General features: G+C 42.1%; 1 protein-coding gene across 3 annotated transcripts in view; it reads right to left on the bottom strand.

Moving 5' to 3' along the window:
- The window catches only part of MAP3K11 (mitogen-activated protein kinase kinase kinase 11), a 53,031-nt gene that overhangs the window by 4,208 nt on the left and 33,950 nt on the right, over window positions 1–14,873 (bottom strand). For all 3 annotated transcript variants that reach the window (XM_033953725.1, XM_033953727.1, XM_033953726.1), the window contains 4 exons: window positions 9,004–9,117; window positions 8,735–8,876; window positions 8,024–8,115; window positions 6,538–7,041 (listed from right to left, as the gene is read on the bottom strand). In XM_033953725.1, coding sequence (XP_033809616.1) covers window positions 6,538–7,041; window positions 8,024–8,115; window positions 8,735–8,876; window positions 9,004–9,117 — 852 coding nt within the window. The remainder of the gene's footprint in view (window positions 1–6,537; window positions 7,042–8,023; window positions 8,116–8,734; window positions 8,877–9,003; window positions 9,118–14,873) is intronic.

Genomic DNA, 14,873 nt, shown 5'->3' with positions numbered 1-14,873 from the left:
CAAAGGAGGGAAAGCCATAGAACTAAGGGACAAGATATGAAACGTCAAGACAACAGACAGAGCAAGGACATCAGGAAATATTGTTCATGGAGAAGGTGATGGAGGCCTGGAATGCCCTCCTGTAAAAAAACAAACAAACAGTGATAGAATTGAAAACAGAGTGGGGGATAGATATGCAGCTGGCAATGGTCAAAGGTTGTTTTGGCAACTGGTGGCTTTATTCCCAGCTATTCAATAACAGGTCACGTCTGGGCACTGGTGCTGAATAACCGGTCATAAGTAGCCGGCCACCACATATACAATTAAATGAAAGATTCAGAACTTAACTGCATAAGGTGAACTGCATAAAGATAGGCTAAGTTTAATGCAATACTATTTATGCAGATACCTTATGTGGTTAAGTGCTGCACTTAACAATAGAAATGCCGACTCAATGCTGGTGGCTATACCCAGTTATTAAGCTGAAACCAGCTAGTCTGTGTGTGGTCCAGGGTAATCTTGTTAAGTGAGCCTGAATATGCCAGGTCAGTAAGAGGATGGATGGGGAACCAATGAAGAAGATGCAGATCCCCCAAATTCTGTAATAATGTGCCCAGCTTTAGTGAATGCCTCTGACCCCTCCCCCACTCATGGTTGATGTCCCTTTTTCAGCTGCACACTAAAAGATCTATACACGCATGTTTATCTAATCTAATACACGACTTATCACACTATACCAAAAAGGTTCAAGGCAATTTACATTCAAAGAGTCCATAAAATCTATGGGAAAGTACAAAATAAATCAATAATTAAAATATCAACATAAGATGAATATTACAAGTCATATAAAAAAAGTTTTCAAATTTTTACAAAACCTTAAGTGATTGATATCAGTCCTAATGTGAACAGGTAGATTATTCCAAATTGTAATAGCAGCGTAAGCAAAAGAAGAGCTGAGCTGTCATTTATACCTTACTCCTCTAATCTGTGGAAAATGTAGTAATAAAGTACCACATAATCTGGTGAAAGAATAATGCAAATGAGAAAGAAGCAAAATTGGATTATCTGAAGAGTCAGTCTGTAATATACGATGAACTATGCAAGCTGATTTAAACTTAATTCAACTCTCAATTGATAACCAATGAAGATTCTTATATGCTAACTACGGTAGTCTTTAAGCCCGTTACATTAACAGGCGCTAGAATAGATTTGTCTGTCTATCTTTCTTCCATTCTCTCTCTCCTTGGCCGCTGTATTTCTTTCTTTCTGCACTCAGGCCCAACAATTGTTCCTTTCTATTCCCTCCCTCCTTCCTTCCTATGTCCTTAGTGCCCCATCCCATGTAATTAGTGCCCCAGTGCCTCCTTCCTATGTCCTTAGTGCCCCTTTCCATGTCCTTAAGTGTCCCCAGTGGCTCCTTCCCATGTCCTTAGTGCTCCAATGCCTCCTTCCTATGTCCTTAGTGCCCCTTTCCATGTCCATAGTGCTTCCAGTGCCTCCTTCCTATGTCCTTAGTGCCCCTTTCCATGTCCTTAGTGCCCCCAGTGATCCTTCCTATGTCCTTCCTCACTGCCTTCCAGCCTTTGTCCCACCCCCCTCCCCCGAAGCTAGCCAGCCTACCTCCCTCCCTCTCTGCCATGCTAAAGCCAGCCTGACTGCATGACTCCTTCCCTCCAGCGCCAAAAGCCGATGCCTGCCCCCCCTTACCGGCCCCCACAATTTCTACCGCCACTGTCGGCTGCCGCAACTAAGACTGCCACACACTAGCGATAGGAGAAACGTCGGAAACCGCTAAGATGAAGGAAACCACGCGCTTCTCCTACGTTGCTGTGGAAACATGCTGCCTGTGTTGGAAAGAGCCGCTCCTACTTCGCATGCGACGCCAAAGATTACGGACGCATGAATTTCCCATTGCGCATGTCTGCTAAGGCTTTTATTATATCTGATGCGACACTTTCATATCTTTTTAGACCAAAACTTAATTACAGTACTCGAGCAATTGCAATTTTTTAAAATCAGTTTTGATGTTGAGTTCAGATATAAGAATTACAGTAATCAAACTGAGGTAACACTAACATCTGAACCAACAGTGCAAAATGATGTTCAACAGTACAACTTCACGAGCCTAAGTTTCCTCATAATATATAAAATCTTCTTCCATGAATTGGAAATTGGATCTTCAAATGTAAGAGAAGAGTCTACAAGAATACCCCAAACTTTAAATGTTTTATCTACTTGCAGGGTAGTACCCGATTGTACAGTAAGAAATGAAGGAACAGATAGTGAATTATGAAACCAAAGAACCTTCGTGTTACTTGCATTCAATTTCAACTTATTAGTAGAAGCTCATTCTTTAATTCTATTCATAGCCCTTAGGCAAGATGCATGCATAAATCCAAACGGTTGCAAATTAACACCAACAATTGACTGCTAAAATTTAATTATTGGCGCATTACTCAATTAAATCGCATGACCAAATTTGTGTGTGCAATTTTGAGCTTTAAATACAGTATGGGGCTCATAATCGAAAGAGAAAAACGTTCAAAAACCGGCTAAGTCAGCACTTGGACGAACATTTCTTAAAAATGTCCAAGTGCCGATAATATAAATGGGTTTTGGACATATTTCTAAACAACCTAGACCTTCACAGTGCCGCTGAACGACCAAAGCTATACGGGGCGTTTCAGAAGGCGTGTCGAGGGCAGGAGCTGGGTGGGATGTGGGCCAGCTTAGACTTAGTCGTACAGCATGTATAACCGTACAGCCCACGATCGACGGAACTTGGATGATGTGACTTAGACCATGTAAAACATGGTCTAAGCCACAAAAATCCACCTAAAGTCACCAGATAAGCACTGCAAACAAATAAAACAGACCCCCCCACACTACCCCAGTGATCACCGACCCCCCCCATAAAAATTTTAATCACAACTTTAAAATTTAGCCTCCAGACCATCATCACCTGGCCGCCTGGCATAGGAAAGCCTAGTCGTGCTGCACAGAGGCGTCTTAAACCGTCTTGGGGGTGGGTTAGGGACCCATGGAGAGAAGGACCCATGTCTATAAGCCCCTGTAATCACTGCATTGATATTGAAACATGTGCACTCCCCTATACACCCCCAAAACCCTTTTGTATTGGCATATAAGTGGCTCCTGCAGCCATAAGGGCTATTGGGGTAGTAGATAAGTGGGTCTAGGGTATTCTGGAGGTGGTTTGGGGGGCTCACTATAACCTATAAGGGAGCTGTAGGGAGGAGAAGCCATGGCACCCTTTTTGTGAATTTCACAGCAGTGCCCTGTAAGGTACCCCACTGTTTAGGTGGCATATCTGGGTATGCAGTCCATCACTTTCCCAGACCCCTCCCACGTCCAACAGGGCTTGTTCTAGGCATTTTGGACTTGGACGGAAAGTTGGATGAAAATGTGGTATAAAGATGGACGATTTAGTGGCTTGGATGATCAGATCGGCAGGACATATAATTAGACTATTTTCAAAACGAAAAGAAAGTTGGACGTATCTTTCGAAAATGTGTCTTAAGCTCTTTTTAACTTTGGACGACTTGCGAGATGGACGTAAACGGACTTAGACGTCCCTTTTGATTATGCCCCTCTATGAATCTAGAGGAATGTTTATGTTTATGAAAAGAACTTGATATACTGCCACTCTTCATCAGATCTAGGGGGTTTACAATAAAAATATTATATGTCTGGATTATGCCACCGAGTTGGCCACTGACTCATGACAATAAGCACAGTGAGAAATCCACCCTGTGATGTTTCACAGCAGAGTACAGGAGTGGTTTGCCATTGCCTTCTCCTGCACGGCTCCACTGTGTTGCTGCTGCCCAACATAGGGCCCCTCAGCCTACAGCACCAGGGTTCGTGCCCAGGTTGTCGCCCATTCAGGTACTAGCCAGGCCCAATCCTGCTCGGCTTCTAATAGTAAGAGTGGGCCTACTCAGGGCGGCCAGGCCATAGTCTTAGGCACCCTGCTGGCACTTTCCTGAGTAAATGTATGTTTAACAAATGGGCATCAATATTCTCTACTGTTACACATGCAAGGGATAATAAATGTGGGCACCTAGATTACAGAATTGCCCTTTGCATGTCATTCAAGCTACACATGAAGGTAGCAAGTTAAAGGTTTTAAGGTGACTTAATAATTCAAAAACCCCACCATAAACCTCCAAACAACATTTTTACATAGCAATGCCAGCTATATAATAGAAAAGGGACCAGCAAGTCCAACCAGTTTACCCAGTTATTCTGGTCCTAGATGCCAGTCACAGAAACTCGGGCACTTAAGACATCACACCTTATCTATTATTTTTCTCTGCTGCTCTGGGCCCGATATTCAGAAGAAAATATTTTCATTGGCAGACGGTGAATGTATAGTCTATGGATTTCTAAATTTTATAAAGACAGCATAGGGCTACAGATATGACTGAATGACCCAACAGTATCTGTATATGAAAAGGGCATACAGAGGGTGGAACATAAAAACTATTTAGACAAATTATCTGTTTAGCTTAGGCCTGCTGAATAGAAAGGGTTCGTGCCTGGATTGCCTATATTTTTAAAAGCATTCAGTATACTTATTGACTTAAATATTGGTGCTGGCATTAAATTAATGCAACCCGTCTTATTTAGACAGGTTGCTTGCATTTCAAGCGAGCAAACAGTCCAGGTTGGGTAACTATATTAGCGGAGCCATGCTGTCCTATAGCGCTTTCAGAAAAGAAATTAAGACAGTATTATTTGATAAATTTCTCTCTTAATTTGTGTTTTTATTCTCAACATCATAATTTTACTGTATTAATTTAAAATTTTTAATGTCTTTTAACTAATAGGTTGTATTCTTACTATTACCATTTTGTATTTTGCTGATTGTCCAGTTTTTCTCTTCTGTGGAAACCGCCTAGAATTCTTTTGATTGAGGCGGTATAGAAAAATAAAGTTATGTTATGTTATTTTATTTTACATCGACATGGAGCCACTGGTGCTCAGGGTAGATGAAAATATAAGATCTCATACTTACGAGGGATTGCTTAAAAGTTCTCAGCCCAACCAAGGAGAGAATGGCATGGATATGGCTCAATCAATGATCTAAAACAATGTCAAAAAACATTGAATTTTGTTTCTGCAAATTGGCACTTAACAAAATAACATTCTTTTCAGCTACAGTGGCACAATAACGCTCAGAATTTAGGAAGGTAGTTGGTTGGGCTGAGAACTTTTCAGCACCCCCTCATAAAACACCCAGCCCACCCTGCAGCCCCAACTTCTCAGTAGTAACAGTAAATGCCAGCAGATAAAGTTCAAAGCTGTTGGTAGAGCTAGGGATTGGGGAGGGGGAGTTTATTTGCGAACGAGGGGAAGGGAGAAGAAATGCTTATAAGAACATAAGAGTTGCCTCCCTGGGTCAGACCAGAGGTCCATCACGCCCAGCAGTCCGCAACCGCGGCGGCCCATCAGGTCCACGACCTGTTAAGTGGTTCCTGCCTTTTCCTATAACCTATCTCTAAATCTATCTGTACCCCTCAATCCCCTTATCCTTCAGGAATTTATCTAATCTAGGAGAAGGCAATTTGTAATATTGTTCCAATTTGTTTTGGCATCGTTTACTATTTGTACACTTGGTTAACTTTAATTTTAAAAAATATCTTCAAGGAAAAGATCAAAACTAGCCCATCCAATCTGTCAGTTGAGTGTCCACTTTGGGTAGACTTATAGGTCCGCTTACACCAATTCCTCCATCACCCATGTCTTATTTCCACATCTCCACTTTTAGCCTATCACCTGCCCTCTTTAAAACATGTCCAAAATCTGCCACTGTGAAGGCCTCTACACCCTCTCTAATACACCATTTTTATTTATTTCTTTAATTAGATTTCTATCCCATCCTCCCGGGAGCTCAGAATGAGTTACAAGCGAGCATTCACAGTAGGTTACATTAGACAGTATGTTTTGACAATACAGTAACTCGAGGATAAGCCTGGATGGTACAGTAATTTAAGGACATGCCTGGGGAAGTGACATCCATAGGAGATTCCTGGGGAGGTATTACAGTAAATTGGTCTAGTCTTCAATTTTGCCTTACAAAAAAAATATTGAAATCAATGCCCAGGGCTGGTTTTAGACATGCTGGGGCCCAGGGCAGAAAGTAAGGAGGGGGCCTCTCTTCTACCTGCCCCTCTCCAATTTCCTCACCTACCATTGTTACTACAGGCTGTAGAAGAATGGATAATTGAGTTTAAATTAAAGTTAAATTTAAAGAAAACTAAGTTATTTTTGCTACTCCTACTAGACTAGTGGAAGAAAGTCTGTCTTTCAATGTTATTTGTCTATTCTCTAGCTCCCATTATAAAATCTTAGGGGTACATTTAGATAGAAATCTAACTATGGATGTACAAGTAGATGCTTTGGTCCATAAAGGTTTCTCTATACTCTGGAAACTGCTGCCACCAATAGCTGTTCAATCACAGCTTCTGTCAATGCTCTCTGCACCAGCTATAAGCAAAATCAGAGACTACAGTTATGGCTTGGTTCCTTCCTTACCAAGTAGTGCTTTGTCCATGCCATGTTCTTCCAGCCTAGGACTCTTTGGAGCCTTCTGATTGCCCTCAGCTATTGACTGGTCACTCAGATCTATCAGCAGACCTTCGTCCGGGTAGGAATTGGTGGCTACCATACTAGGCTCTGTCTTTTCTGCCTCGGCAGGCTCACTCAAGTCTATCAATATTTCAGGAGGTTCAACGGCTCGGGTAATAGGAGACGCTTCCCGCAACTCCTGGTCTTGGCTATCCGACACCACTTCATCTTTCTCTCCTGATCGTGGTGTTGACTGGAGATCCCTTCCTAGGCCAAAGGAGGCCAGCAAGGCAGCCCCACGGATCAGCACCTTCTGGAAGATTTTGGGAGGTGTCGTCCTGTCTGGTGCTGGGGTGGAACATGGAGTTAGAGGAGTGGACTGGCCCGGAGAACTGTTTCTTCTCGCTTCCTCTGCAGACTGCTGACGTAGGGCACCTCCTACATGGCTCGAGGACAGCTGTGCGATATCTCCTGGAAGGAAAGGGAAAACCAAACACCAGTCAGGAATTCTTTTTCATTTCTATACTAAATTTTGTTATAGAATCTTCCTCGCTTCCAAGAGAGGAAAATAAAGGAGATCAATTTAATTTGATTTAAATACATATAGTCCACTTAACCAACTGAGTTCAAAGCAGATTACATAGATAATACCAATGCAAGAAATACAAAATACGGACAAGTTCTATAACTGTGTGCTTCTATTTAGGTGCTCTAAGAACATCTGTGGAGCACATCTCTGTAATGGCATCTGCGGGCCCAGATTCTATTAAAGAATACCAGCATAGGGATTGATCTTGTACTCTATGGTTTGTGTATTGGTGGACAGTGAGCACTTAAGAAACCCTGTGTTCCTGCCTGTTCTTGCTGTGTTATTTGTAGCTTGTACATTTGATGGGGTGGTTTAAATATTGCCTTTCTTCCACGACGCTGCGACCCTGAAACTGCTGCAGACCACCACGAAAACTGGGTAAAAGGTAAAATGAAGGGAGAAGGGCTAATGCTGGACAGGGGGAGCAGGGAAGGGAGCCAAAAGACCTTGAGCATGTGCAGATGCTCAAGGCCCAGCAGAATCAGCGGCAAGTGGCAGGCTCTTTGGGCACCGGCATGTCCTGTGGGTTTGGTGCTGTGTGCCAGTGCCCGAATGCGGTAAGGGTTTGGGCGGGCGGGTGATGCCTCGCATATCGAGTCAATGCTCAGTTTGCGAGGCAAGATTTGCAAAAGAGTTTTGCTCGTCTTGCAAAAAACACTCGCAAACCGAGGTCTGACTGTACTATGTTTTGCAGGTAAAAATATGGGTTGATGGTTCTTTGTGTGGCTTTCAAGCTTTTTGTTTTGCTTTGACTACAACCGCTTCTGCTGTCCCTAGAAGTGCAACCCTAGGTGACTGCCTTGTCTTCCTTTACCAACTAAGAATGAAAGATTCGAGGACAATGCAAGAGCAGGGAGGGCTCACCATTTAGAGTTGCCGGCGTTGGTGATGGCATCACAGATGTGTGCTCCTCCACGTCGATATACCATGTAGTCTCTTCCGGACGAGACCGCCTCCTGAGAGAGGTTAAAAAAACAGGTGAGGGGTTAGAATCTCATCTCCGTGTTCTGGGGATAAGGAAGCAATTATGCATCTCTTATTTTAATATGGTTCAAAATGAAGTCTAAACAATTTAAACAGCGATGAGAGGTTCCTGGCTGTTTAAAATAGCCTTTTCAGGGCTAACCAGGCACACTCGGCAGCACTTAACTGGCCATTTTCAGTGGCACTATCAGGTTAACATCCAACGTGAAACTGACTATTTTGGGGGTATTCCAGGGGTAGAGTCAGAACTTAACCAGTGAAGGTAACCACATAAGTCAGTACCATCTTCACTGTCCCAGTATACCTGGAAATTCAATGTCAGAGCCCAGACATGGCCTAGCATTGAAATTTGGGCAACAACAGTAGTGGCTGACAGCAAAACACTGATCACTGCCATCTGACTATTGGGCCCTTTGATTTTATTTGGTGCCAGTTGTGTACACAGCCCTGTACACAGCATATCACGCACAGGGATATGAGAGAGTCTGAACCAAATATGGGCACTTGCTAGTTAATGCGCAGCTTTCTTTCACGCCAACATTCTTTTAACTTGATTTTTTGATGCATGCAAAGAGGTCTCTGTCTACTTACCTCTCATCCTGATGTCCAGGATCCCACGGTTTGGGTGAGCTTGGACCCCAGGTCCAACCGGGTTTCCTCTCTCCATTACGAGGGGTCTCAGTCCGCCGCGCTGACTGTTTCCCCCATGTCTGGCTGGTCTCGCTGGGATCCACTGTGAACAAGGGAGAGAGAAAGAGAGAGCTCATGGCCACTTTGCAACTCACAACAATAACATACAACCTGGTGCCTGAACTGCAGACCCAGACAGCAGAGGAACTGTGGCCCCAGGGATTGCTTACATTGAATGGCTCTGAAACGGGGGAATGTGGGAGAACCGCCCGGTCCAATTTCAAACATATTCTTGCGTTTGTCCATGCTTGGTGATGCCTGCACGGTGAACCGGTGTTTAAAGTCTGAAAGGTACGAGAAGAGACAAGGACAGTTACTCAAAGAAACACAGAGTCCTACAGAGACTCACACCACCATCAGTAAGCATACCCGAGTTAAAAAAAGGTTTGGAAAAGTTCATAGTCTGATTTTTAGATAGCTATGGGGGAAGTCACTGCTTGCCCTGGGATCTGTAGCATGGAATCTTGCTACTGTTTGGGATTCCATCAGGTACTTGTGACTGGATTGGCCATTGTTGGAAAAAGGATACTGGGCTAGATGGATCATTGGCCTGAACCAGAAGGATATTTTTATGTTCCAACTGTAGATTAGAACTGAGCCACGTGGGGATGACGCCAAGGAGCACCACCAAGCAGCCACAAGTTTCCAGTGCCTAAAATATAGGATATAAACAAGCCTTTGAAGGGTGATCAAGAAAACTTTTTTAAAATTACTCAGAGATATGAAACTCTGAAGGGAAGACTACAAGACCTCCCTTGGGTAAAGAGTTTACCTTCCAGTCATTTTTATTCTATTAAAATGTTTCTTGATCACAACCTGGAAAGGCTGAAAGGTTCAACTATTTCAAAAGTTCAAAATAACTGTTTGTTCTTGTTAATATCATGCAAACGTCACTGCATACTTGATGAAAAAGTCCACTTAGCTGTTAAACAGGAATGAGGGGGTCCCAACGTGGCCCCGTTTCGTTCCCTGCTTCAGGGGACCCGATGTAAGCTGGTTCAAATTGAATCCAAGTTAATGGTTCATAGACAACGGCGCGAAAGACAAAGGCGCGCACGGACAATTGAGCGCAGCGCGGAGGCGCGCGCTGCTCTAAATTAGTTTTTAGGGCTCCGACGGGGGGGCGTGGGGGGAACCCCCCCACTTTATTTAATAGACATCGCGCCGGCGTTATGGGGGGTTGTAACCCTCCACATTTTACTGTAAACTTAACTTTTTTCCCTAAAAACAGGGAAAAAGTGAAGTTTTTAGTAAAATGTGGGGGGTTACAACCCCCCAAACCCCCCACAATGCGGCGTGATGTCTATTAAGTAAAGTGAGGGGGTTCCCCCCCACGCCCCCCCGTCGGAGCCCTAAAAACAGTAATTTAGAGCAGCGCGTGCCTCTGCGCTGGGCTCAATTGTCTGGGCGCGCCTTTATCCTGGCGCGCTTTTGACCTGACATCCAAGTTAATACTAGTGCTGAAATAGCATAAGTGCTGAAATAGCATAACTGTGTGACTCGCAAACAAACGCATCATAGCTGGGGAGTCAAAAGAGATAACTTCTTGCGATTCGGACCACCAGGCCTGGTGGTAGCCTTCCCTTCAGAGTTTCATATCTCTGAGTAATTTAAAAAAAATTTTCTTGATCACCCTTCAAAGGCTTGTTTATATTACATGGTCAGTTATGTTTTTTGGATTTTGACTTTTTTCTGACCTGGTGTTTGTCGAACAATATCCCTGAAAGTAATTCAGTAAAATATAGGATAAGCAGAAAATCCTTGATTGTTAAAAACAGGAGTGGGGAAGGAGGGTCCAGAAAGCAGAACCTAGCCTCACGTTTCTAAGCATTCCTAGCCCCATATTTGTCCGATTCCACAACGTTGTGTTTGTTAAAGAGGTTAATTTGAAATATAACACAGGCATCTACTCGCCAGGATGTCTTCCAGGCTGCAGTGCAGGAATCGACCAGCAGCTGCATCTATTTCTCAGGCTGCCTGTTTTGTGATAACTAATGGCTTCTCACATCACTGGGTTTGACTGGTAGTCTATGAAAGGTACCAGGAAGACTTATTAGTAATAGTAGCTATTTAATCATATTGTGATGAAAATAAAATCAAAATTTAGCACCTGGCAAACTGCATGTTGTGTAATTAACTAGAAGCTCTAGTGAAAACACAGATGCTCACAAGGCCACACCTGCCTAGCAGGTGTGCAGCCAATCTAAGAGCCTGGATGTTTAGGAAATGGTTACACTAGTATAGCAGGCTCCTTAGATTCCTGTGGTTCGATACTGGACAAGAGCCTTTATATTCCTTTAAGAACATAATAACCATACTGGATCAAACTAATGGTCCATCTAGCCCAGTTTCCTGTTTCCATCAGTGGCCAATCCAGGTCACAGGTACTTGGTAGAAACCCAAATTGTAGCAACATTCTATGCTATCGATCCCAGGGCAAGCAATGGCTTCCCCCATGTCTGCCTCAATAGGAGACTATGGACTTTTCCTCCAGGAACTTGTCCAAACCTTTTTTTAAACCCAGCTACGCTAATCACTGCTACAACATCATCTGGCAACAAGTTCCAGAATTTAACTATTCTTTGAGTGAAAAAATATTTCCTCCTGTTTGTTTTAAAAGTATTTCCGTGTAATTTCATTGTGTCCCCCTTGGTTTTTGTACTTTTTGAAAGGGTAAAAAAAAAAATTGATTCACTCTTACCCATTCTACACCACTCAGGATTTTGTAGACCTCAATCATATCCCCTTCAACCATCTCTTTTCCAAGCTGAAGAGCCCCAAACTCTTTAGTCTTTCCTCCCTCATACAAGAGGAGTTCCATCCCCTCTATCTTTGAACCTATTCTAATTCCACTATATTTTTTTGAGATATGGTGAACAGAACCATGCACAATACTGAAGGTGAGGTCACATCATGGTGCAATACAGAGACATTATAATATTCTTGGTATTATTTACCATCCCTTTCCTAATAATTCCTAGCATCCTGTTTGCTGCTTTTTTTTTTTTTTTTTCTCACAGCCGCATATTGGGCAGAAGATTTCAGCATAGTGCCTACAATGACAGCCAGATCTTTTTCTTGGGTGCTGACTCTTTAAGGTGGATTCTAACATAAGGTAACTATGATTTGGATTATTCCCGATGTTAAATTTCATCTGCCATTTGGATTCCCAGTCTTCCAATTTCCTAAGGTCTTCCTGAAATTTTTTCAGTCCTCATGTGTTTTGACAATTTGAAAACTATTCAATTACCTCCCTTGTTCGTCGAGTTTCCAGATCATTTATAAAATGTTAAATAGCACCAGTCGCAGAATAGATCACTGCAGCTCTCCATTAATTTCCCTCACCCATTGAGAAAAATGGCCATTTAATTCTACCCTCTGTTTCTGCCCAGTAACCAATTCCTAATCCTCATCTGACCATTGCCTCCTATCCCATGATGCTTTAATTTTCTCAGGAGTCTCTCATGAGGAACTTTGTCAAAAGCTTTCTGAAAATCTAGATATACTGCGTCAACTGGCTCTCCTTTATCTACGTTTATTTACACCTTCAAAGAAATTAAGCAAATTGGTAAGGCAATATCTCCCTTGTCTGAACCTATGCTGACTCTGTCCTATTAAACCATGCTTGTTTATGTGTTCTGTAATTTTATTTTTTTTTATTAAAAAGTTTCCACTATTTTGCCTGGCACTGAAGTCAGGCTTACCAGACTAACTTCCCAGAACATTAAAAAAAAAAAAAAAAAAAAAAAAAAAATCGCTGTTACATTGGCCATTGTCCTACAGATGATTTTAAGTGACAGGTTATAGATCACTAACATTAGATTAGCAATTTCATGTTTGAGTTCTTTCAGTACTCTGAGATGTACTGTATACCATCCGGGCCAGGTGATTTATCACTCTTATACTTGTCAATTTGGCTCAGTATGTTTTCCAGGTTCATTGAAATTTCTTTCAGTTCCTCTCCATCGTCACCCTTATAAATCATTTCTGGTACAGGTAGATCTCTTACATCTGCTTCTCAGGCACAGGTGCTTTACAAGTGAGTGGGGGTTAGGAGTTTAAAGCAAAATCAAAAAGTGGGCTTTTAGCCTGGATTTTAAGTTCAAAATTTTTATTAAGATTTTGCAATACAAATAGAAACATAATAAGATACAGAGAATTCCACACCTTAGACATCTATAGCCTGGATTTTAATACTGAAAAAATCCTCTTAAGCTGCTATTGATACTTAAGTCACTGAAAAGAGCAGCAATAGCCAAAAAATAGAAGTGTTGCACTAACGTAATCACAAGTGAAACATCAACAAAGTTTCCAAATATATTTGTGATTAAAGTGTACCATCAGTGTGAGGTGACAAGCTTATGGGGTAGGCTACAAGAGCCAAATCTCTAATGCTTCACTGAAACGGCTCCTCTATCGTGAGCATGAGCTCACCATACGGCTGCACATCAAGAATGCTAAGCATCCGATTCCAGCATGGATTTAAGCTAAGTAAATGGTCTGGCGACCTCACTTTGAAAACCTTTGGGGAGGCTATGAATGGAAGAGAGTGATGTACTAAGTTATTACACTTTTTATTCACTGCTGGGTGTTTAAGTTGAATTAACACGAGCACAGTGTGTACCCCATGATGGTGTGCGGCCAAATGGTGAACTCATGCTCACGATAGAGGAGCCATTTCAGTTAAGCATTAGAGGTTCGGCTCTTGTAGCCTACCCCATAAGCTTGTCACCTCACACTGAGGGTACACTTTAATCACAAAATATTTATAATTCAATATATTTGGAAACTTCGTTAATATTCCACTTGTGATTACATTAGTGTAACACTCTTCTCCTGTTTCTTGGCTATTGCTACTCTTTTCAGTGGGTTTTAATACTGCCAGGGGCGGAACTTGACATTCTGATTCAGGCAGTCTTTTTAGTCTGATTTTTCACTGAATCTTGGGTGTTCAGGAGGGAACTTAACTGATGTACAAAAATACTATTTCATGAGTCTTGTTATAAAATTACCCCCTCATTAGTGTTTCTGAGTTGGGGAAGAAAATCACAGATAAATCAGCCAGTTACCCAATCCAGTTAGCAGGTATCTTAGTGGGCTTAATGAACACACCTGCCCTTATCAAAGATGGCTGCTGGCACCTCGGGCTTTTCTCAGAAAAAAATAAAAATCCAAGCTGGAGTTGCTGTGCAGAATTAATTTAAATTGTAGGCTGAGTGTGCTGCCATAAATAGAATATTAGGTAATACAGTAAAACCTTGCATTGCACGTAACTTGGTTTGCAAGTGTTTTGCAAGACAAGCAAAACATTTTATTAAATTTTAACTTGATATACAAGCAATGTCTTGCAATACAAGTACATACATCACAACTGAGCCGATGGTTCATCTCTTTCTGACGCTGCAAGAGTGTAGTGATTGTTCTAAACAAGCAAAGTCTTGCAGTACAAGTACATACAGTATACACGCGTCACATCATCACAACTGAGCCGATGATTCTCCTCTCTCTGACGTTGTGGGAGTGTAGTGACTGTTCTAAATGATTGAGATCTTGCAGTACAAGTAAGTATAGTATTTTGTATTAAAGTTTTTGGGTTGTGGAACGAATCATCTGAGTTTCCATTATTTCCCATGGGGAAATTTGCTTTGATATACGAGTGCTTTGGATTAAAAGCACGCTTCTTGAATGAATTATGCTCACAAACCAAGGTTTTACTGTATTAGGAAAAGAATGGAGAATAAAATAGAATAGCTCAATGCCTCTATCACGTCATGGTACAACCATACCGTGAGCACTGTGTGCAGTTCTGGTCATCTCATCTCCTCTAAAAGGAAGTAAAGGAATTAGAAAAGGATGGAATGATCTTCCTTCGAGGACAGGCTAAGGAGGTTAGGGCTCATTAGCTTGAAAATCCACCAGAGAGTCAACTTTTCATATTCTTGTATTCCTTTTATGGAATTTGCTACCCAAATCCATTCATATGGAATCCTCACTCCAGAAATTCAAAACTGCTTTGAAAACTTATTTTTACTAGCAGTCA

This window comes from Geotrypetes seraphini, chromosome 8, assembly GCF_902459505.1.
Source record: "Geotrypetes seraphini chromosome 8, aGeoSer1.1, whole genome shotgun sequence".
Classification (NCBI taxonomy): domain Eukaryota; kingdom Metazoa; phylum Chordata; class Amphibia; order Gymnophiona; family Dermophiidae; genus Geotrypetes; species Geotrypetes seraphini.
The sequence above is the reverse complement of the archived record's forward strand: the minus strand, read 5'-3'. Positions and strand labels throughout refer to the sequence as shown.